This window comes from Aquarana catesbeiana, linkage group LG01 (genome assembly GCF_042186555.1).
Source record: "Aquarana catesbeiana isolate 2022-GZ linkage group LG01, ASM4218655v1, whole genome shotgun sequence".
NCBI classification, from domain to species: Eukaryota; Metazoa; Chordata; class Amphibia; order Anura; family Ranidae; genus Aquarana; species Aquarana catesbeiana.
The window spans coordinates 277,326,726-277,352,291 of record NC_133324.1 but is presented as its reverse complement, the minus strand read 5'-3'; the positions used below and the strand labels follow the sequence as shown (position 1 = coordinate 277,352,291).

Here is a 25,566-nt window from a genome sequence, read left to right as displayed (position 1 = left end):
TCAAAATAATAAGGGCCAACGTTTCCACCATGAATTCCCAGCTGACCAACCACTAGGTCCAACGGGCTTAGACTTGGTGTATCTAACCGATTAAAATTTGTCTGGACAGCCTCTGTGCTGGTATATATAAACGCTCTAACCGAAGGGCATCACCAACATGTTTAATCCATTCAGTTAGTGTGGGTGAGTTTTTTTGGACTTCCAATATATGGAAATGAGCTTAGGGGCACAATCTCTCAAGGGTGTCCATTTTACCCAGGATGCACTGCTTTGGGTCAACATATATATGTAAATACTCTATTTTAAAGAAAAAACTCTGGGGAAAAAAATACATGTTAACTGCCAGTTTTATTTCTAGGGGATTGCAGAGCGGATTTATACTTACCTATCCTGCTGATTCTGTTACCGCAAGACCGGTCCCTTCCGCTCCTGCCCCTCCACAGCCTAGTGGTCTTGTGCAGTGGACTGTTCCTGACATCAGCACGCCCATAGACCGGCTCTGAACGTGAGGATGGCAGGAACAGTCCACCGCTGGATGTGGGGGGAGCTTGGTTTTCCAGAGGATCGGCGGTTCAAGTGAGTATAAAATTTGTGCTCACCCCTAGACAAAATGAGCAGTTAACCCATGCAGTGCAGGCACAGCCCCACTGAAAGTGAAATTTGTTTTTTTTTTCCCTGGAGTTCTGCTTTAAGTTATTCACTACTCTCACCCAATAGAGATATAGCTTGGGACAGTGTCATGGCAGGTATATAAGATTTCCAGGATCTATGTGGCATTCCTACCTAGACCATACCCATTTTAAACAGCTTAGAGGAGATGTAGTGGAAATGCAGCAAATATATAATTGGGTAAGCCTCTGTGGGTTACCTTTAATTTAAAAATAATAAATGTACATATTTTGGCAAGTTAAAAAATGTGCATTTATAATTTTTTAAAACAGCAGCCTGCAAAGTATTTCACCCGCAATCAGCAGATCGCAGGTGTAATGTCAGAGCTCCTGCACACACTGTCTAAAGCTCTGTGCACGCACCTCTGTATGGGCTGTCAGTTTCAGTTGTAGGCAGTGTGAAGGGACTAGGAGTGTACTGATTAGCACGCTCACAGTTCATTTAAACTACAAGTCGGTCTGTCTTGGTGGAAGATGGGACTTGTAGTTCCTTCATTCACAGAATGCTGTGAATGAATGACACGGCTGTGCAGGTGGAGCCCCATACAGCTGCACTGTTTTTAAAATGTGAGGAGAAGAAACCCCGTCCACTGTAGGGGGGTCAGCTAGAACATGTTACATCCTAAATACAGGTGTAACATGTTCTAAAAGGTGAACTTGACTTTTAAATGAACTAATTAGCCTTAAACCATTTGTTTAATGAGAGTAAATATGTAGTAAGATCTATCACTCTTTATCCCCAGGCTGATCTGAAAATCAGCTTGTTGATAAAATATACAATACAGTAATACCTCAGATTGCGAGTAACGTGGTTAACGAGTGTTTCGCAATAGGAGCTATTATTTTTTAAAAATCCTTACTCGGTCTGCGAGCGCTGTCTTGCAAAACAAGTAGGATTCAAGCCTCTGCGGTGTGCAGTACCACATTTGGCCAGAAGTGCGGGGGGGGGTGGAGCTGGTGACATTTGGAGCCGCTCGGATGCACTCAGAGCCACTAGGTTCCCGTGTGTCTCTGGCGCCCCCCTACCTCTGGCCACATGCGGTACTGCATACCACAGAAGTCACTGTGTACATGTTATTGGATGTATAGGGACTAAGCCATAGTGTGTGTAATAATTGTATATTATATAAGTTGGTGTATTTTTTATGGTGCATCTTTAACTCCATGCCGACCAGCAGCAGTACCCTACAATGTACACACATGCCGTGATGGACTTCCTGGTTTAGAAGCACACATATATACGCCCCCTGCTGAACTGTGCTAAGATTGGATACAGCACAAGCTTGTCAGCAGGGTAAAGGCAATGATTTTGGCTGTGTACCTTCTGATCGGCTGTGGCCAATCACAGCACTGAGATCTGTGTGGTTGTGAATACACACAGATATTGGCTGGGTCTCTCCCTGCTTTGTTACAGTTCAGAACTGAAAGCAAGGAGAGACCCAGCAAGAGCTGTACGTAAAAACAGCACACAAACACTTGTTAGGCACACAGTTAACTTGGTTGCCCTCCTGTCACCCCAGCCAGTGTCATTAGTACCGTATGATCACTGTATTAGTGTCACTACTGACGTTAGTGTCCCCCCCCTGCCAGTGTCAGTTAGCGCCAGATTGCTAAACACACTATCATCGCCGTTACTAGAGTCTATACGGATCAATATCTTGATCACAATCAGAACTATACTAGTGTCCCCAATAACGCAGTTTGGTTTTTACCAAAGACATGTAGCAAAATACATGTTGGCCATAGTTTTTGAAGAAAGTTTAATTTTTGAATAGGTTTTAAAACAGAAATGTTCAGTATTTTTTCATTATATTATGAAAAATTGAAAAAAACCAGTAGTGATCAAATACCACCAAAGGAAAGCACTATTTGTGTGAAAAAATTATATACATTTAATTTGCGTAGTTTGGCATGACTGAGCAATTGCCAGTTAAAGTAGCGCAGTGCTGAATAGCAAAAAAAAAAAAAAAAATGCCATTGTCATAAAGGTTGTAAAACCTTTCCGGAGGTCAAGTGATTAATATTGCTTTTCTCTCCCCTTTGTTTACCTTTTTGGTGGTGAGCCGTAGAGGGGCAGACTTTTCACCATGTGGCTGTGGTTACCAGTTGGCATGGGTGAGGTGGGGCTATTTCCCAATGCACTTCAGGTTGCCATGGCTGCCAGCCTAGCCCTATGAACATGTGGAGGTGATGTCATCACGGCAGCAAGCTATTCGTTATGAAATCCAGAGGCGTTATTCTGGGGCTAGACTATGCAGGGCTTGAAAAGGGGGGGGGGAGGCAAAGAGTGACAGACAATTGAGATCCCCTGCCACGTGTACCAACATCTGCATTAGATAGAGGGTGCACAGTTGAGGTGCCATTGTTGGTAGCAACCATCAGGTATTCTGTCTGCCCCGTTTGGGCTATGTTCAGGGGGGTTTGTGTGTTCACGGCACATATATAAATATATTTGGGGTCTTGGAGGGCAATTTAAATGTATCAATTCTGTTAATGTTTTTGTTTGTGGTAATTTAGAACACCTCCTGTGTTTACACTGTAGCAGGGCAGCCCCTTGGCATGGGACATGGAAGCTAGTGGAGAGCACTGGATTAGCAGGGTTTACTATTTTTAGAGGGATCCCACAGGTATGGTGTATACATGGTCACATTCGTCCAAGCTGGACCAGTGTGACTATGCATAAAATGCCATACTTTTAATTCTGATTTTCTTGAATAGCTAAAAACTGAAGCTTAGCGGAGCTGGGAGGGGTTATGCCTAGGTGGAGAATAACTTTTTTTGGCCAGTGTCCATTCATCTGAAGGTGGCAGCATGACTCAAGTAGTCATGCATATGTAGCCCTCTGTGTCCTGTGATGTGATGTACAATTAAAGTGTCAGTCACAAATTATTAACAATTGTCAATACATGCTATATGTCATTCTGTTCATACATAATTTGTTTTCTGTATTCTGCAAAAATCCTGGCTGATCCTGCTGTTCACTGTCCCTTCCTCCTTGTCTGTGTCCCCGCAGCTTGAGATTGTGTAGACCTGCCATTGCCATACCTGCAGAGCATGCTTCAATTTCAGTTCCCTTCCATTGCCTCCTTTTGCTTATCTGTGCAGCCAACATGACTATAGTCACACATGTGGGCATATGCAGTGGTAAATGACAGTCTCCTTCCTCTCTATGTCCACGTATTGCTAAACAGCTTGGGGGCAGCATATAAGCTGGTGATTGTGGAGGCTTCACCTCTCTGTTGTGCCAGCATATAGACACAGGCTGGAGGGGCGTGACACAGCCTGTAATTGGCAGAACTTTCTCCAGATATCTTTACAGTGTGAACAAAGTGAAACTCCTTCAGTGAGGCTGGGAAAGACCTGTGAAATGTCATGTGACCGTTGAACAGCAATGACTAAATATGATAGTCAGATTTTCTTTTTTTTATATATATATGAAATAGTAGCGTGATCTTTATACATAAATAGAAGGGATAATGGCATTTACACATTGTATGTTTAGAGTATCACCTTTAAAGAATGTTACCCCAAAATTTCATATTCCAGATGTGTTAAATAGTATTCTGTTCTTTTTGTATCGTTTCCTTTGTGTAAAATACCTGATTATCCTGCCAGTCCCTCTGCTTTCTTATTTCAAACTGCTCATGCTAGGCATGACAGCAAATCCATCCCAACGTGGTCAGTTTTCTGGTTGGGCTGGGAGAGCAGCCTGCCTATCCTCCGAACATCAGACTTCTGCTGTTAACCCCGCCCCCGCACAGCCTTGTACTGCTGTTTCTTCACCCCCACCTCCCCAAGCCCCTTATTCAACTGAGAACCGAGATTATATGGTCACGTAAACGAATTAAAAAAAAAGTATTTATAATGTACTTTTTATATCTATACACAAATGTTTTGCTTTTCATTTCAATTTTAAACTGAATGGGTTGTTTTACAAGGTGAGAGTTCACATAAGAAATGCTTTTTATTTTTGCCTAGTCATACACTTTAAGGAAAGATAGCAGGATGTCCTCAGGGTTTAAGGGGGCAAATTTTAACATATCACAGGCCGACATTAGATAATGACAGAAAAGAAATTACAGTGAGCATCTTAAAGCTAAACTCTGCGGGACTACCATTGCACTGCAAGGGTTAATGCTTGCTTTCTCTAGTCTAGAGTATCGCTAAAAATCAGTTTTACCTATATTATTTCTTGCTCTCAGTTTCCTCTGCAACGGTTTCCCTGAAGTCGGTTCTCTTCCGCCCTCCATTGGATGCAAGCACTCTGATGTCATCCCATACAACACAGGACCAGCAAGCTGCATTGTAAGGAGAATGAGAGACCACACACGATCCAGAGCGAAGTAGACAGCACTGGCTGCCAGGGAGCAAGGTAGGTAAAATTACTTTTTAATGGTACCAACGAGCAGTTAACGTGGTTCTAAAGTCAGAAGGTTTTTTTTATTCTAATGCATTCCATGCATTAAGATAAAAAAAACAAAGAAAACTTGTGTGTGCAGCAGCCCCCCTCATACTTACTTGAGACCCATTTGATCCAGCGATGTTGCATGAGAGTCTCAGCTGTCCGAGATACTCCCTCATTGGCTGAGACAGCTGGTTGCCATTGGCTCCCGCTGCTGTCAAAGTCAGTGAGCCAATGGAGGAGAGCAGGCGGGCTGAGCTGCAGCTCCCTGTCTGAATAGACTCACTGAGCAGCGGCTTGTCTTGGGTGCCCCCCATAGCAAGCTGCTTGCTGTAAGGGTACTCAGCAGGAGGGAGGCGCCAGAAGCGCTGGTGAGGGACCCGAGAAGAGGAGAATATGGGCTGCACTGTGCAAAACTTCTGCACAGAACAGGTAAGTATAACATGTTTTTTAATCTTTAAATTAAAAAAAAAAACAAGACTTTTGTATCACTGGTCAATCGGAAAAAAAGTTGATGTGACTCAAAAAACCACCCAAAACCACCACGTGGTGCTTTTTGTTTGACTATAATGGAAGGTGCATTTTTGGTGTGTTTCTCAAACAGGGCACTAAAGATGTAACAAGCAGGACGCAGCACACAGATGTTCACAATTAGATAGAATATAAAGGGGATATTTGTCATGCACTTTTGCTGCGCTGGGCCTCAGTTTGATATTTCCATGGAGTTCAGCATTAAATAATTTTCCAATTTCCTTTCAGGACTAGAGAAAAGCAGAGAACGACGTAAACTTCTAATTTTATTGTATGAAATGGTTGTGAAGGGGGTTCACATTTACTGTTTGGTGGTGATAAGACTCAGATCTAAATCTGAATCCAGTGAACAAAAAACATCTGACGTTAATTTCAGTTGCCCATAATTAAGAGCAAGACAAACTGCTGCATTTTTGATAGGGACCTGGGAGTGTGTGCTCCTTACAACTTCCCCGTATCACAGGTGGAAGAGAATCAATAAGTGATTATATAAAAAAGAATGCTCTGTAACTGATGTTATATATATCTGAGTATCCAATTTTCAGTCAGCCAAGCCAAGTTACATCCCTATCCTAGAGGACCCCATTAATGGAGCATGGCAGACAAAAAGGCCCAGAAAATCTCCTTTTAATACAAAAACAGTTGCCCCTATCATCTCTTTACAACTCATGATTTTAATAGTTTGTAAAAAAAAAAAAAAAAAAAAAAAAAAAAAAGGAAAAAAAAAAATGCAATTTTTTTTTTTTTTTATTCGGTAATTAGAAAAGGAATGGAAAAAAACCCTGTCTTTTACAAACATTTGAAAATTAAAAACTGAATGAGTACAGAATCGTCTATTGTATTACTTAGACACAGTATTCATCATAATAGCATCCTACATTCAGCAGAAATGTAGGTATTTGGGGTTGGGCATTGAAAATGTAATTACAAGTTATCAAAGTCTAATACAAAAATAGTCTGCGATGGGGCAGCATTTTTCTATATTTAAAGGTGAAATCAGGCTGCAAAATGACACACTGTTGTACCCATCATTGTTACTTAGTATAGTGCAAGATCTTGGCTAAGCAATGGGACACAACCCTCATTATGGATAGGGTAGCGCGCAATTCAAGTGTTTCAATAACATACTGTGCTTTTCTTGCAAACGACGACTATTATCTTCTCATTCAATTTCTAATGTTTTAACAGAAACTCTCAGTCTTTCAGCAAATGTGAAAGACATAATGGATACAGGGCTTCTAGCTGGTGCTCAACAGGCTAGAGCAGATTGTGTCATCCCAATGTCCATGCATCTTCCCCTCAGCACCATTGTTTCTCACAGCGGAAGCTGCCTTGCTGTTCATCTTCCTAAACTTGCAGGCATTTACGCAAAGGAGAACAACCAAAGAGGAGAATCTGGATGTGAACCAAAGTTATTTGTCCCTTAAACTGTCCAGTTGCTCTTGATACTCGGTAAAGAGTCGCTGAAATCGAAGATTCTGTCCAATAAGTGGGAGTAGTTCCTTAAGCAGCTCTCTTTTACGATAACCCTGGACAACAAGATAAGGACAAAATTAAAAGCCATGACACAAAAGGTTGAATAGTAGACATTGGGGATGGTTTACTAAAGGTTAATTGGATTAGTGAACTTATATATTTATTTCACTTAAATAGGTTGATAAGAGCCTAAAAAGAAAACTAGCGTGACTGAGGGTCTGCAGCTCTTGCCATAAACTGCAACTATGCATAACATAATTGCCCATTATGGCACACCTACATCTGGGTTTGCCATTCAGCTCTGTGATACATGATGCCGCTGTGTCTGTCACTGCCATTTCTCGGTTAAAGTGTAAAATAAAATAATCCTGATCCTTTAAAAGCAGAATATAAATTTACATATAAACCTGGCTGATTCTGCCTGTTCCATAGCTAAACAGGAAGTAAGAGGAAATCCCTACAAATTAAGGGAATCCCTTAGGGACCCCCACATTATCAGAACTACTGTCCCCATTGAAAGACTGCCCCTCTATTACTTTTCTGGGGACAACCCAAAAATTAGGGATTTTCTTCACTTTCAATGGTAATGGTAAACAGGACAAACAGAGAGGGGGAATCTCCCTAACAGGGGCACAGAGAGAAATAAAAACTGACAGGGGTTCTAATTCCCCTCCACTCTATCCATTTAAAAAAATCTATCCAAAAAAAAAAAAAAAGAAGATTTACTAAAACTGGTACACACAATAACCAATAAGTTTCTAGATTATTGCCAAAGCTTAAAGTGATTGTAAACACAAAAACAATTAAAAAATAAACAAACCAGTCTATATTTACTTCTGCACAGAGCAGCCCTGAACTTCCTCTTCTTGGGTCCCCCGCCGATGCTCCTGGCTCTCTCTTCTCAGTGGTATGCCATAGGAAAATTCTTCCTATGGGGGCCCACCTGTGTGCTCACTCCTGAGCTCTGTTGCCTGCATCTGTGTAGAAAAACATCGGCCCTGCTCTCCCTCATCACTGGCTTTGACAGCAGCGGGAGCCTGCCTCAGCAAAGCCTGCAAGAGGAATTGAGAGGAGCTACAGATGGGCACTGAGCTGGATCGACTTAGGGCTCAGGTAAGTGTGGGTGGAGGGGGGTGAGGGAGCGATACTCATGCCTAAATATTTTTTAGTTCCATAGACTATAATAAAGTTTGTCATCCACGAGAGAAAAAACCCCCAACAAAAAACAGAAACATTGACACATACAGTGGGAACGGAAAGTATTCAGACCCCCTTAAATTTTTCACTGTTTGTTATATTGCAGCCATTTGCTAAAATCATTTAAGTTCATTTTTTTCCTCATTAATGTACACACAGCACCTCATATTGACAGAAAAACACAGAATTGTTGACATTTTTGCAGATTTACTAAAAAAGAAAAACTGAAATATCACATGGTCGTAAGTATTCAGACCCTTTGCTCAGTATGTAGTAGAAGCACTCTTTTGATCTAATACAGCCATGAGTCTTTTTGGGAAAGATGCAACAAGTTTTTCACACCTTGATTTGGGGATCCTCTGCCATTCCTCCTTGCAGATCCTCTCCAGTTCTGTCAGGTTGGATGGTAAACGTTGGTGGACAGCCATTTTTAGGTCTCTCCAGAGATGCTCAATTGGGTTTAAGTCAGGGCTTTGGCTGGGCCATTCAAGAACAGTCATGGAGTTGTTGCGAAGCCACTCCTTCATAATTTTAGCTGTGTGCTTAGGGTCATTGTCTTGTAGGGAGGTAAACCTTCGGCCCAGTCTGAGGTCCTGAGCACTCTGGAGAAGGTTTTTGTCCAGGATATCCCTGTACTTGGCCGCATTCATCTTTCCCTCAATTGCAACCAGTCGTCCTGTCCCTGCAGCTGAAAAACATCCCCACAGCATGATGCTGCCACCACCATGCTTCACTGTTGGGACTGTATTGGAGAAGTGATGAGCAGTACCTGGTTTTCTCCACACATACCGTATAGAATTGAGGCCAAAAAGTTCTATCTTGGTCTGATCAGACCAGAGAATCTTATTTCTCACCATCTTGGAGTCCTTTAGGTGTTTTTTTTAGCAAACTCCATGCAGGCTTTCATGTGTCTTGCACTGAGGAGAGGCTTCCATCGGGCCACTCTGCCATACAGCCCCGACTGATGGAGGGCTACAGTGATGGTTGACTTTCTACAACTTTCTCCCATCTCCCGACTGCATCTCTGGAGCTCAGCCACAGTGATCTTTGGGTTCTTCTTTACCTCTCTCACCAAGGCCCTTCTCCCCCGATAGCTCAGTCTGGCCGGACGGCCAGCTCTAGGAAGGGTTCTGGTCATCCCAAACGTCTTCCATTTAAGGATTATGGAGGCCACTGTGCTCTTAGGAACCTTAGGTGCAGCAGAATTTTTTTTGTAACCTTGGCCAGATCTGTGCCTTGCCACAATTCTGTCTCTGAACTCTTCAGGCAGTTCCTTTGACCTCATGATTCTCATTTGCTCTGACATGCACTGTGAGCTGTAAGGTCTTATATAGACAGGTGTGTGGCTTTCCTAATCAAGTCCAATCAGTATAATCAAACACAGCTGGACTCAAATGAAGGTGTAGAACCATCTCAAGGATGATCAGAAGAAATGGACAGCACCTGAGTTAAATATTAGTGTCACAGCAAAGGGTCTGAATACTTAGGACCATGTGATATTTCAGTTTTTCTTTTTTAATAAATCTGCAAAAATGTCAACAATTCTGTGTTTTTTTTTGTCAATATGGGGTGCTGTGTGTACATTAATGAGGAAAAAAAAATGAACTTAAATGATTTTAGAAAATGGCTGCAATATAACAGAGTGAAAAATTTAAAGGGGTCTGAATACTTTCCGTCCCCACTGTAATATGCCAAAGTCTGTGTTGTACCTCAAGATCACAGAGGAGCAAAACTACATGACACAAATCTAAAGCTTGAAAATAAAACTTGGTTTGGTGTAAAACCATAACCATATAGCTATAAGTATAGGTAGAGAGACCTTCTCCACAGAAGGGGAGAATAGCTGGGTGCAACAATACACTAAGAGCGTTGAATAGAGATAGCAATATCCTGATTTGAGGTAGAGAGGGTTAACTCTATGGTCAAAGCTACCCGTGTATGCAAAAATGGTCAGCCTAAATATTTTTTTACCTCACAAAGAATGCATTAAGGTAAAAAATATTTAGGTTTTATAAACACTTTAACTAAACAAGCTGAAGTTAGAAACTGATTGGTTACTATGCACAGCTGCACCAGATTCTGTGTGCATGTTTTAGTAAATCTCTCCCTTTGTCCTCCTTGTGGAGGACTAAAAGAAGGTGCAAAAGAGCTCAACAATTTATCTTCCTTCCTTCATCTATATCAATCTAATTTTGCCCGCAAAATGTTCAAAACTTTCCATTACTTGTGGTCACCCAACATACATAAGCTTAGCGGTTTACTGAATGTTCACACTGTATACTGTTTTGACTTGAAATTTGATGTAGTCTTTCTTGAACACAAGGGTGAAATATTTAACATGTAATTGATAACGTACTTTGCTAAATTATCACATTTCTGTATCTTTTGTATTCTTGTTTTTTTGAAAAATGTGTAAAAAAAAAAAATACTATGGTATTAGAAATTAAAAACATAAGGATGTGCAATAAACATGTATCCTGTTGGTCCAAATTATGTTTTTGGTAATGGCTACAAGACTCAATGATTTATGCAGGAAGGCATTCTTTAGAGAATGATAAATGCTCCTCTAGTTGTATAAAAAATTGTAAAGAAAATTCTTAGGAAAAAAGTCTTAAAAAAATTTGTACCAAAATTCTCAAAGCATTCGAATTTCGTTCAAAAGAATGTTTGCTTTTGGAATGAATAGACTTTACTGAACAAAAGCCATATATACTGTTAGAAATTAATTAATTTGAGAAAAAATGTCCATCTTGCTCCTTCAAATTTTCTCATCACTGCGGTTTAAAATGAAGGTTGATTTGACCCCACTAATGATTAGAAAAAAAACAAACAAAAAAACAACTTTCTTAGAACCTTCTTTTCCATAGAACTTTCATTCGAAATTCTACCCATTTATGGCCAGCTTTACACTTACCAAGATTCTTGATTCCCACTGGCTGCCAGATGATCGATGGACTGGGCCCAGAAGATCCTGACAAACCTCCCGCAGCTTCTGCTCAAAACCTGCATAGCGTAATGTCATCATAAAACAGGCTTTAGAGATCAAAGCTATATTTTGCCCAAATAACATCACTAGAACATTCATTAGGATACATAATGTTGGTTAAACTGCAAGTTGGCCATGTAATTTTCTTTAAGAATATATGCAACCATTTATTTTTTTTAACTGTATTAGATTTCTGTAGTGCGGCTCACCTTCATTAACAAGGAAGCGTGCATAGATGAACAGCCAGTATCGGTACTCCTGGCTGGACTGTAGAATGAGGGCAGCTGCAATCTGATTCTCCAGGTAAGCCATGGTGGTCTCCTGTTGTACCTGATGAGGCATTGTGAAAAGACGAGCAGCCTGTCTGCCTGCACTACAGTGGACACAAAAAGGTACAAATCAGACAAATTGTGCATGAGCATGTGATATGTTATAATCTTTGCTTCTGATATCTCCAGTTTTCATAGGCTAGTCATACATGGGCAAACATCTTATGGCGAGTAAGTGGTAATAAGACCCTGCCTTCCCTGCCAGGCCCACGTTAATCTCCATAGACAAAAAAACAAAAAAAAAAACAAAACTCCTTTCTCCAGGAGAGGCACCGCATTAAGGGCAAAGAAATGCCTATCAAAAGGCAACATGAATTTGTGTTGCAGTATGCCAGCATTTTTCAACCAGGGTTCCACTGCACCCTGAGTTGCCATCTGGGTTCTTTAGAGGTGCCTAAAACTGCCCCAAAATTGTCAAACTAGTGGGACGATCAAGTCTGCCTTTTACACAAAGCCACAAGTTTTTGTTGAGCAGAATTACACCATTTAGCACCATGCAGGCCAGCTGCTGGCATCCTAACAACTGATGACGCCATAAGTTGATAATGAGGATGTTGGACGCCTGTCGGTGTCCTTGTTTGCCCCCTTTGCTGCTGCTCTCGCAGCACTAGTCAGTACCAATGTGCAAAAGGTGGAGAAATAAATCGCCTCTAACGTTGGGTGTCCTACGTGTGTGGATACTGCTGCAATATATAAAACTATTAGTTTAGTGTTTTATATTTTAGAATGGGGTGCCTCAAGATTGTGCAGAATTTTAAATGGTGCCTTGACTGAAAAAAGGTTGAAAAACACTGCCCTGTATCATCCATTCCTTACGTTTGTCACAAATGATCATCTTATTAAAACAGTCTATGGGGATATTTTTTTACTAGAAATGTTAAATTTTTTGAATTTATAAAAGACAAGCTGCTGAAAGCATTGTTTGGTCCCTGAACTCAATCAATGAGACAAGCAAATGTGTGGTCACCCATCACCCATGTTCAGTGAATCATCAGTCTGTCTATTGATAAGATTTAGTCAACATATTCTTGTTTTGATTACTACTAAAAAAAGGCTATTTCAGACTTCACCTGCTTATTTTTAGTACATGTCTAGGCCAGTGTTTGTCAACTCCAGTCCTCAGGGCGCGCCAACAGGTCATGTTTTCAGGATTTCACTCAGATGAAACGGCTGTGGTAATTACTAAGGCAGTGAAACTGATCAAATCACCTGTGCAAAATAGTGGAAAGCCTTAAAACTTGACCTGTTGGTGCGCCTTGAGGACTGGAGTTGAGAAACACTGGTCTAGGCAACCACTATTTTCAACATGATATCTGCTGTGATCTCAGAGAGGACTGAAAACCCCATTTCTTAAATCATACATCAGATACTGTGTGAGTTATTCTTCCACCTTCAGGTGAATGACACAAAAGAAAAAAAAGTCAGGAGTTCCTAGAAGTATAACCCCTCCAAGCTCAGCTAAACCTCAGTTTTGTGTAAGTGTTCCCCTATGCCTGTTCCTTACATGCTCTCTGGAGAGGAGTAAGCCTTATCCTGATTAGTCGCTACAGCCTGCTGGCCAATTGCGATGGTACCCAGCCCCCGCATGCACCAGTGGGGACAGCCAGTAAATCTGCTATTTGGTGCTGGATCCTGCGGGCAGTGAACTCCACTGTACAGTGTACCTAGTGATCTCACTGGCAGGGTTTTCTACAGGTCCCGGGCAGCGATCCTCCTAGAGAGGAGTGTCTGAAGGACCTGTGGAGCATGCCCGCCATGATGGGTGAAATTTGCTCATACTAATGACCCACAGTGTAGACTGGTGGCTGCCTCTGTGTTTGAGGAGTTATGACAGCCCCCCTCCCCCGTTTCTACAGTGCCTCTTCTGTGTTGTGAGCATGTGGTGCAGGATAGCATAGAATCTAGAGTTTCCCCTTTAATATGAGTGATATATAGGTTGTGGCAGTGTACAAGAGCAGCCAGATGGTATTCCACAGGATGATGTCATCATGTGCTACTGCGCATGCACCATCTTGTGTCTCATTCAACTCTATGGGTTTTACTACCCACTGTGCCATACAGCATCCAGCCTTCCACAACTGCTAAATGAGCTGCATCCTTGTCACAGGAAGCCAGCAAGTACAGGGGCAGTTGTATTTTTGGGGTGCGGTCAGTCAGCAAGTAGGGCTGGGGGAAAAAAATCGATTTGAATCTTGAATCGAGTCGAGAGGTCAAATTGATTCAAATTTTCAGCAAATCTATTTTAGATTTTTTTTTATTCACCAGGACCAGCACTGACACCGCGCCGGTCCTGAGGAGCTGTGGGCAGGAGTTTTTAGGCGAGCCCACAGCTTCGGCCTAGTCTGCGAGGCCGGACGCCGTGGACTAGGCCAAAGCCGTGGCCTCGCCTAAAAACTCCTGCCCGCAGATTCTCAGGACTGGCGCGATGTCCATAAAAAAAAATAAAATAAAATAAAAAACTTGATTTAAATCGTGAATAGAGTTGTTTTTTTTAAAAAAATCGCAGATTTTTTTTTTTGGGAGAAAATCGCCCAGCTCTATCAACAAGCCATGACTTCTTGCAGGCAGAGGTGTGGGGAGAAGGAAAATAGGGGCTCTCAGATTCCCTTGCCAAAAAGAGAGGCTCCCCTGCAGAGTTTACCCTTTAATAGCTCCCCCTAGGGGTCAGATTAGCTCTGAATCCCTGCCCTTATATGGTGTTCTGGTGTTTCCACGGTTTCAGGGGCTCAAGCCAATACTTCCTTTGTGTCACAGGAAGAATTCTCTACAGTCGGATCGAGAGATCGGCTTTCAGGTGTTCTTACTAGTCTAGAATGCCTGGGATGCAAACTTAAGTGCTCTCCTTCTTATTTCTGGGAGGAGGAAGAAGTTCCTCTGGAAGAGAAAGGGGAAGCTGATGGGGCAAATCCTTCCAAGAGGAATGTCAGGGACCAGGCTTATCTCAAGACTAAAGCTGGCCATAGATGGATTGAATCTCAGCCACTTCAGCAGGCACTGGCTGAGATTCAAGTGATCTATGGGCAGGCTGGTTGTACCCAGATTGATGTGGGTACAACCAGCCTGTTGGATTTTTTACTTTTGATTACTACCGGTGGCTATAGCAGGGAGGGATTCGTCCAACACTGACTGTGTTGATGGGGGAATCTAGTGATTTTCTTTTTCCGCTCGTGCCACCCATGGTGGAATGAAATTAAAACGCATAATCTGCGGGCTGCTTTAGAAGGCACAATTGGTTTCCTGGCAGATGTGGTGCATACAGATCTTAAGTTGCCACTACCAGAATCCTCTTCTACTAAGGTTTGGGGCCTGGAGGCTGCTCAAGGCTCCCAAAATCCTTTACAGTGCATCCCCACTTACAAAGTGTGATGTATGTGGATTGGCCTCACTCAGAGGTGTATTTGTCACCAAGCCTAAATATCTTTGTGGCTACCTAGACCAAGGATATAAGATGAATGGGTGTGCAGCATAGTGCCCACAGGATTTTGCTGTCTTGCCACTTCAAGTTTAAAGTAGTTGCAAACCCTTACATATACCCAATGAAATAACTGGCCTCAGTTGATAAAATAACACAGATAAAATAAATCCTCCTACGCAAGTTGTACCTGTCTATCTGCAGCCCTCTCTTCTCTAAATCTGTTCAAAGTGCTAAATTATACAGCTTTTCCGAGAGTTCAGAAAAAAGGGGGCACACATTGCAGAGCTCAGTGAGGAGAGCAGATTTGATAAAAAGGGACACATCCCTCCACACAGCTCACAGGAACAGAGCGGAGCGGAGGCTGTCAATCAACTGGAGATCCCTCCCCTGTCACCATGTTTTTCTTGGTGTTAGGAAAACTTGGCAGAAGTAATTCAGGCTGATAGCAGAGGAACAAAGCAGTAGACAAAAGTTTACAAGTGCTCTTAACTGAGAAAAGTACCCTCTATAGAGAGATATGCTTTGTTCATATTTCATTTCTGAGGTTTACAACCACTTTAATGTACTCGGGTGTCTTTGGATTAGCAAAAAAAAAAAAAGGGGGGGGGGGAGCAGTTGTCCTGGCAGGCCTAGGAGAACTTCTGTCCCAAGCTGTCATTGTGCCTGTACAGGTAGGGGAAATGGTCTCAAGGCTTTTTACACCAACCTTCTATATTAAATTGCGCTATGCTCTCATGTGAGTGAATACTAGCAATAAAATGCTAAAATAAATAATATATATATATATATATATATATATATATATATATATATATATATATATATATATATATATATATACCGTATTTATCGGCGTATAACACGCACCCCAAGTTTACAAGAGAATTTTAAGGAAAAAAACTTTTAGGAGGGAAGTTTAAGGAAAAGAAACTTACATTAAAATGCCCATCAATGCAGCCTCATCAGTGTTCATCTGCAGCCTTTTCAGTGTCAGTGCAGCCTTGTCAGTGCAGCTTTGCCCCAGTGCAGCCTTGTCCCCAGTGCAGCCTTATTAATGCAGCCTTGTCCCCAGTGCAGCCTTATCAATGCAGCCTTGTCCCCAGTGCAGCCTTATCAATGCAGCCTTGTCCCCACTGCAGCCTTGTCCCTGCAGCCTTGTCCCCACTGCAGCCTAGTGTCCATGCCTCCTGCCGCCGCCATACACATAGATGTAGTTTTAAATATGGCGCCGCGGAGTTCGGAGAGACTCGGCGCCGGCGGAAGTGAACGAACGCCGCCGAGATACACATAGCCGAGGGTTCTCGGCTCTTTCCGGCGCCGCTCACAGTCCCGCCCAGTCCCGCCCTATGATGGACATAACACAGGTCCAATGGCGGGACTGGGCGTGACAGTGAGCGGCGCCGGAAAGAGCCGAATACACCCGACTATGTGTATCTCGGCTCTGTGATTTCGGCGGTGCTCGTTCAGCACCGCCGAGTCCTTCCGAAGTCCGCGGCGCCATATTTGAAACTACTCGCTATGTAAATGTCGGCGGCGATCGCCGACATTCACATTGCGATAGCGGGGATCGGCGTATAACACGCACCCACGACTTTCCCCTGATTTTAAGGGGAAAAAAGTGCGTGTTATACGCCGATAAATACGGTGTATGTATATATATATATATGTGTATATATATATATATATATATATATATATATATATATATATATATGTGTGTATGTATGTATGTATGTATGTATGTATGTATGTATGTATGTATGTATGTATGTATGTATGTATGTATATATATATATATATATATATATATATATATATATATATATATATATATATATATATATATATATATATATATATATATAATAAATATATTACCCGTATTTATCGGCGTATAACACGCGCCGGTGTATAACACGCGCCGGTGTATAACATGCACCCCAAGTTTAGGAGGGAATTTTAAGGAAAAAAACTTTTAGGAGTAAAGTTTAAGGAAGTAAAACTTACATTAAAATGCCCATCAATGCAGCGTTATCGTGTCCATCTGCAGCCTTGTCAGTGTCAGTGCAGCCTTGCCCCAGTGTCCTTGCAGCCTTGTCAGTGCAGCTTTGCCCCAGTGCAGCCTTGTCAGTACAGCCTTGCCCCCCAGTGCAGCCTTGCCTCCCAGTGCAGCCTTGCCTCCCAGTGCAGCCTTGCCTCCCAGTGCAGCCTTGCCTCCCAGTGCAGCCTTGCCTCCCAGTGCAGCCTTGCCTCCCAGTGCAGCCTTGCCTGATCGCCGCCGACATACACAGCCGTGTGTAAATTAAAATATGGCGCAGAGACTGCAGGGACTCGTCAGAGCCGATATACACATACCCGAGTGTCCTCGGCTTTTCTCGGCGCCGCTCACAGTCACGCCCAGTCCCGCCCTATGATGGACATAACACAGGTCCAATGGCGGGACTGGGCATGACTGTGAGCGGCGCCGAGAAAAGCCGAGGACACTCGGGTATGTGTATCTCGGCTCCGAGTCTCGGCGCCATATTTGAATTTACACACGGCCGCGTATGTCGGCGGAGATCGCTCCAATCAACCAGAATTGGCGGGGATCGGCCTATAACACGCACCCACGATTTTCCCCTGATTTTAAGGGGAAAAAAGTGCGTGTTATATGCCAATAAATACGGTATTTATATTATAAATATATTATTCAGTCTTATTCACTTTCTTTCTTGTGTGAATAAGACTAACGGTGAGTGAGCTCTGAATATAGCCATTGTGGGACACAGTGGCGTTCAAAAAGCCCCAGGACGACGCCAGGTGTGACGAAATGCGTAGGCAAGAGTGGTGTACTGACGTCACCGCCTTCACGCAGGTCCCGGAGTGACGGGCTGCTATCAAGAACCAGCCGGCTCATTTATACTGCAATCTCTTATTGTTTTAACTGTAAGTGCAATACTTTATGTAACCACTTGCCGACCGCTGCATGTACATTTACATTGACACAATGGCACGGACAGGCAAATGGGTGTACAGGTACGGCCCTTTGAATTTGTTGCCGTGGCATCGCACGCGCGCCGCAAGCTCCGTGAGTGTGATTGCGGGTCCCACGGACTCGATGTCCGCGGGGATACCCGCAATCCTCTCACGGAGAGGAAGAACGGGGAAATGCTGATGTAAACAAGCATTTCCCTGTTCTGCCTAGTGACAGGACACTGATCACCGCTCCCTGTATTCGGGAGCGGTGATCAGTATTGTGTTACACATAGCCCCTCCCCCCACAGTTAGAAACACACCCTAGGACACACAACCCCTACAGCGCCACCTAGTGTTAACCCCTTCACTCGGTTAAGCAGCAGTGTGTGCAGAGGTGGAGGTCTTTATCTCTTTTTACTCTTGGGTAAATTTCACATTTCCAATTACCTTAAAACAGTGGACTATTTAAAATATGATCTAATAAATTTATGTACGGAGTCACTTTCTATATATATATATATATATATATATATATATATATATATATATATATATACACACATACATACATATATACACATACGCACACATACACACACATACACACACAATTTAGCATTATTAAGGTTTATTGCTAGTATTCACTTACATAAGAGCATAGCACAACTTAATATAGAAATTTGTTTAATTTGTGCGTATCTCACAGGAAGTTGCAGCTTTGCTTTCTAAAAAACAAACTTATTTACGTTTCATCCATTCACTTATTCACGTGCCCTTTTTGGCTTATAAGCGCAGTAATTTTAATTCTATTCTATTTTACACCAACCTGTTCACAGTCGCCGAACCAAATTGAAACATCTGGCCTATTTTTGACATCTCAAGTCTCAAGTTCCTGAATTTACACAAATTCAGGATGGAGACTTTCTAGTCTGTGAATGCTACATTTCATCAAGGAAAATTCCTTGCGTCAGTGGACATCAAGGATGCCCATAATTACATTCTCATTTTCCACCCTCACCAACAAATTCTGTGTTTTGCAGTGGAGTATTGCCACTACCAATTTGTGGCTTTACACTTCAGTCTATTCACGGCTCCCAGGGTGTTCACCAAGGTGTTGGCACTGGTTCTGAAGTTGAGAGTCCACAGGATCCCCATTATGGGATACCTGGATGACTTGCTTCTTCAAGAGCAATCACATCTGTGGTTGGCACACCATGTACAGATGATGGGTGAGGTCTTGGAGAAATTCAGCTGGATTCTAAACCTTCAAAAGTCAGCCTAGTTCCCATCCAAATGCCAGGAATATTTGGAATTTCTCCTGAATACATCTCAGTCAAATGTTTGGCTTCCGCAGAAAGAGTCCCTCGATCCAGACTTGTATGAGGGTATTGGGGAAAACGGTAGCAACCTTTCAAGCGGTCCTCTATGCAGTTTCACTCCAGAGTTCTGCAGCTCAATTTCCTGGCGGCATGGAACAAGTGTCAGGAGTCCTTGCATCAGCCAATGCACCTGCCCCCCCCCCCCCCCCCCAAAGACCAGAGCATCTCATGGAATGGTGGAAACTGGAAAATCCTTCCTTCGACTGTGCTGGAATGTCCTGAGGATGCCATCTTAAGAACATCTTTCTCTTTAGGGAACGTGGTCGCCAGAGTAACAGAAAATGCCGGTCAACATGCTGGAACTTTGCTTTGAGCGATTCACCTGACCCTCATGAACTAGTCTGTCTATCTTCAGTCTCCTTGTAAGAAAGAGTGCAGTTGGACAATACTATGGCAGTGGCATATATCAATCATGAAGGAGGGACAAAAAGTAATGTGGCACAAAAAAAAGAAAAAAGGATCCGAGGACCTGGTCTTGGCCAGAACTTCACATTCCTCCTATTTCTGTGGGTCACATTCTCTGCGTCCAGATTTAACAACAAACTGGACAGGTTTGTATCCCACACCAAGGATCCTCTGGCCATTGTGGTGACTCCTTGGTATCAGTTTTCTTTAATCTTTGCATTCTCTTCACTCCCCTTTAAACTTGTGTGCAAGAAGTCTTAAACTGACATTTAGCTGAAGTAGGAGGGGGTTTGCCTGGGCAAGATCTCCTGCCTTTTCTTTATCGTACATCATGGGACACAGAGCACCATAATAATGACTATGTGGGTTATACGCTTACCTTTAGGTGATTGAACACTGGCAACCAATAGTAAGACGGTTCCTCCCATATAACCTCCCTCCTATACCGGAAGTACCTCAGTTTTTTCGCCAGTGTCTTGAAGGTGATGGTCATGGCTGTTGAAGCTCTTCAACTTTCTTCAAAATAAATGTCCCACTGAGGACATTATAATCGGATCCATTCGGATGGCTTAACAAAGCTAAAGTGGATGGTACCCGAACTTTGGTTCAAGAACGAGGTATTGCTTGTAATGTGTCCTATATAGGCGCTGGACACTTGTTAAGTTGGTATTCCTGGTCAATCTTGCCCAAGGTAAACCAGAAAGGGTGCTTTACAGGTCCAGGGTGTGGACCCCAATATATGGGGGACCCGGTCACTGAAGGTCCTTAGAGGTGCTACCCGCTGTGATGGGGGAAAATTGGGCCTGGTAAGACAGGCCCTGCTGCTTGGGATGGTGAGTACTCCCTTTGGGCGCGCTCACTCTCAAGCTAATGCTTTATAGGCATGGAGCTCCTGGCGTGCGCGTGGACAACACAGAGCGATAGCTGGGCATGTGAGTCTGGTGGTCTTGGACACAGTGGTGACAGATTAAAGGCTGGTTATAGTTTGTGGGGAGTACTCATTTTCTTCCTCGTGTGTAAGCAATGTCTTCCAGAAAACGAGGTATAGGGAACAAGGCAAGCACAGGGGTAAGAGTAAACACAACAACTTTAAAAACAGGAGAACAACCCCATGCTGATGCAGCCTCAGTTTCTCCTGAAAGACCTGCGGCATCTGCCCTGGCTGAGCCATTGCATTTGTCAGGCATAGGGGGCACTACCAATATACCTGCCTCGGCTTATGTTACAAAGGAGGATTTGGCATCTGCCTTAGCGGGCCTTGAGGGCAAAATAGCTGGCATGATTGCCTCTGTAACACAGTGGGGGAGGAAGCATAATAGATCTCCCTCCCCTGAGCCTGGGCCAAGTGGAGAGTCACTAGAGCACCAGGACTCTTATAGCCATATGGGTCCAGGTGATCTGGAACCAGAATGGGCAGAGGATTTGGAAGAGGTGGTCATGAAGGACTGAGAGGAAGGAGAGGCTGAAGGATCCTCGGCTGAGGACTCTGGCTCTGAAGAGCCAAAAATCAGCCTCCCATTCCCAAAAATTGTTTATCCAATCTCTAATTGAGAAGGTACGAATTGGGTTTAAGTTACCCCCGGTTCAGGAGTCTGCACTCTCCTGTTCTACTTTGGGATCTTTGCGACCTCGGCAAATTTCCCAAGTGTTCCCTTTGCATCCGTTACTGGAGCAGGTGGTTTACGCGGACTGAGAGCACCCTGACAGGATATACTTACCTCCAAAAAGGTTCTCTATCTTATATCCTATGGAGGAGAAGTTCAGGAAGAAATGGAGCACACCGTTGGTGGACGCTGCCATATCTTCTGTAAACAAAATTTTAACCTGTCCAGTGGATAATGCCCAGGTATTCAAGGATCCTGCTGATAAAAAGCTAGAGTCCTTATTAAAGGCCTCCTTTTCGGTGGCTGGTGCAGTTCAGCCAGCAGTTGCAGCTATTGGGATTTGCCAATCCCTAAAGGATCGCTTTAAAAGGTTGGTCAAGAACATACCTTGCCAGGAGGAATCTGCCGAGGAGTTATCGGAGATTCCTCATGCCTTATGTTTTGCAGTAGACGCATTGAAAGACTCAATCCAACAGATGTCTCGTTTTGCGTTACTGTCGATTCATATGCGCAGAGTCTTGTGGCTAAAGAACTGCTGAGATGCCATGCAAAAGGCTACTCGCAGCTTTTTCATTCCATGGAGAGCGCTTGTTTGGCGAGGATCTGGATAAGTATATCCAAAAGATCTCTGGAGGAAAGAGTTCCCTGCTCCCTATTAAAAAGAAAGGGAAGCAACCCTCTTATAAAATTCCCAATGCTCCAGGACCTGGTGCTTCTTCCCCTAAGCGGTATCGATGGCCTCAGCCGTCTGGGTTTAAAAGACCCCAGGGTCAGAAGAAACCCTGGACCCAAAAGACACCCAAGCCCAACTCCAAGTCTACCTTGTAAAGGGGCGCCCCCGCTCTCATGGGTGGGGGGCAGGCTTCGGCTGTTTTGGGAGGCCTGGGAAGAACTGGTTCAAGACAGATGGGTCATTTCCACTGTAAAATACGGTTACAGAATAGAGTTCCAGGAGATCCCCCCGAAACGGTTTCTGCACTCAAGGGTTCCGTCGGATCCAGAGAAAAGAAGATGCCTATTCCTAGCTTTACACCATCTGCTGATGCAGGGGGTAATTGTAAAGGTTATGCACGAGGAAAGATTCAAGGGGTTTTACTCAAACTTATTTACCGTGCCGAAACCAAATGGGGAAGTAAGGCCCATTTTGGACCTCAAGGCTCTCAACTTCTTTGTAGAAGTCCGATCCTTCCGCATGGAGTCGGTTCGTTCAATAATAAAATCCCTGAGAAAGGGAGACTATTTAGCGTCCATAGATATCAAGGACGCGTACCTTCATGTGCCGATCTTCGGTCCACATCAAAGGTTCTTACGCTTCGCTGTAGAGGGCAGTCATTTCCAATTTGTGGCACTACCTTTCGGTCTGGCCACGGCCCCCAGGGTTTTCACAAAGATTCTGGCCCCGGTGTTGGCTTCCCTAAGGTCTCAGAAAGTCTCCGTAGTAGGATATCTGGACGATCTTCTAAGGGAATGCTCTCGCCCCATACTGGTTCAAAACGTGTCAAGAAGAGTACGGGTTTTACAACGCCTAGGTTGGATGCTAAATATGGACAAGTCAGCTCTTTGTCCAACCCAAGCATTGGTGTATCTGGGTCTGGTCTTGGACACTTCCCAAGAAAAGGTGTTTCTTCCTCTCTTAAAGGTTGCCTCCATAGTGGAACTTGTACAGAAGGTGAAAAAAGAACTAACACCTTCTATTCGGCTGTGCATGAGGTTACTAGGCAAAATGGTGTCATCCTTCAGCGCAGTGCCATATGCACAGTTCCACTCCAGAGTGTTCTAGAACAGTATTCTAAAGGCCTGGGACAAGTCAGCTCGAACCCTGGATCAGCCTATGGTTCTATCTCCACAGGTTCTATGGAACCTCTCTTGGTGGTTAAGAACCAGCAACTTGGAAAGAGGGAAATCTTTCCCATCGGTAGCCTGGAAGGTCGTAACCACGGACGCCAGTCTTCTCGGTTGGGGAGCAGTCCTAGAGGAAGCGTCTGTTCAGGGAATATGGTCACAGACAGAAAGGACCCTGCCCATCAATCTATTGGAGATTCGGGCAACTCGTCTGGCTCTGAGATTCTGGACATCCAGATTGTGGGGTCTTCCTGTCAGAGTCCAGTCCGACAACTCCACGGTAGTGGCATATATCAACCACGAGGGAGGCACCAGGAGTCGGGCAGCCCAAAGAGAAGTAGATCATATATTGACTTGGGCAGAAAAACATGTGCCGTTTCTGTCGGCAGTGTTTATTCCAGGGGTGGACAATTGGCAGGCGGATTTCCTAAGTCGCCAGAAATTGTTACCAGGGGAATGGTCCCTGCATCCCAAGGTTTTTCTACAGATCTGCCAATACTGGGGGACCCCAGATGTGGATCTGCTGGCATCTAGATTCAATGCCAAGCTGGACAGGTTTGTATCCTGGACCAAGGATCCGCTGGCTGTCGGGATAGACGCATTAGTAGTTCTTTGGAATCAGTATTCTCCGATATATGCCTTCCCTCCGATCCAAATTCTGCCGCACTTACTACGCAGAATACAGGAGGAACGAAAGCCGGTGATCTTAGTGGCTCCAGCGTGGTCCCGGGGATCCTGGTACTCGGAGATTGTGAAGTTGGCAGTAGTGGACCCATTGGTCCTTCCTTGCCGTCCAGACCTGTTGTCTCAAGGGCCCATATTCCATCCTTCTTTACGGTTGCTGAATTTGATGGCCTGGCTATTGAGACCAGACTATTGAAAGACCGTGGTATTATAGGTTCAGTCTTGTCTACTTTGATAAATGCTAGAAAGTCAGTTTCTAGAGCTATCTATTATAAAGTCTGGAAGTCATACATTTCTTGGTGTGAGGAAAGAAAAAGGGAACCCTCGTGGGTATACGATTGGAAGAGTTCTCGCCTTTCTTCAAGCAGGAGTAGACTTACAGCTCGCTTTAGGGACAGTTAAAGGACAGATTTCAGCCTTATCTTTTTTTTTCTAAAGACCAATTGCATCCCATTCTTTGGTGCGAACTTTTGTTAAGGGAGTAGCACACCTGAGGCCTCCGCTTAAACCACCTTTATGTCCCTGGGACCTAAATTTGGTACTGTCAGCCTTACAGAGTCAAACCTTTGAACCTATTAGGCATGTTCCTTTTGTCCTATTGACCAGAAAACAGAGTTAGGTACCTGGTAACTCTTTTTCTAAGAAGTCTTCCAGGGCAGCATCCGAGAGATAGGCTCCTCCTCCCTAAAACAGGAAACACATTAGTCCACCATTATAAATTTCACACTCTTACCTGTGTGCCTCAGTTATGTTAAAGCACCGAAGGAATTCCCTGTAAGCTGCAAGCTCCCCCTCTGTACCTGGTTTTTGTTGTTTCAAGGGTGGGAACTAGTGCTGCCCTGGAAGACTTCTTAGAAAAAGAGTTACCAGGTACCTAACTCTGTTTTCTCGAATCGTCTTCCAGGGCAGCATCCGAGAGGATATATCAAGCAATACTTACTAGGGTGGGGTTAGAGACTGGAGCACTTTACGACCAAATGCTTGGTCTTGGTCAGACAGCTGGTCTATGCGGTAGTGCTTAGCGAAAGTACTGAAGCTCGACCATGTCGCTGCCCTGCAGATCTGCTCCGGAGTTGCCCCTGCTTTCTCTGCGGCCGAGGTTGCCCAGGCTCTAGTTGAGTGCGCTCTGATTTCACTAGGTGGAGTGAGATTCTGTGCCTTATAGGTAATCTGTATGGCCATCCTTATCCATATGCTGATGGTGCTTTTTGAAGCTTGTTTCCCTCTGTTGATTCCTGCATAGAGGATGAAGAGGGAGGTCGTTCTACGCCATTCTTTTGTTCTTTCGAGATACGCTATGAGCGTGTTCCTTACATCAAGTTTGCTGTAAATGTTTCTTTTCCTACTATCCATGGTTGTTGGAAGTGAGGGTATGACGATGTTTTGGGTTCTGTGAAATGTAGAAGAGACCTTGGGTAGAAAGGCCGGATCTGGAGAGAGAATTATCTTGTCCAGATGTATTAGACAGTATGGTTCTATTGAAGATAGAGCTTGGATCTCACTCACTCTTCTGGCGGATACTAAGGCCAGAAGCAGCGCAGTTTTTAACGTGAGGTTTTTGTCTGAGCTGTCCTCGATAGGTTCAAACGGAGGGGAAAGAAAGCCCTTAAGTACTGTGCCCATGTCCCAGGTGGGAGTTTTGTACAATTTGGCTGGTTTGGATCTTTTAAGAGCTATGAGGAATCGTCTTATC

At 43.8% G+C, this 25,566-nt stretch overlaps 1 protein-coding gene across 1 annotated transcript in view; it reads right to left on the bottom strand.

Moving 5' to 3' along the window:
* Positions 1-681: 681 nt before the first annotated feature.
* Positions 682-25,566, bottom strand: part of HIRA (histone cell cycle regulator) — an 88,956-nt gene continuing 64,071 nt past the window's right edge. The window contains exons 23-25 of the mRNA XM_073628989.1: positions 11,470-11,633; positions 11,189-11,277; positions 682-7,130 (exon numbers count right to left, since the gene is read on the bottom strand). Coding sequence (XP_073485090.1) covers positions 7,014-7,130; positions 11,189-11,277; positions 11,470-11,633 — 370 coding nt within the window. The 3' untranslated portion in view covers positions 682-7,013. The remainder of the gene's footprint in view (positions 7,131-11,188; positions 11,278-11,469; positions 11,634-25,566) is intronic.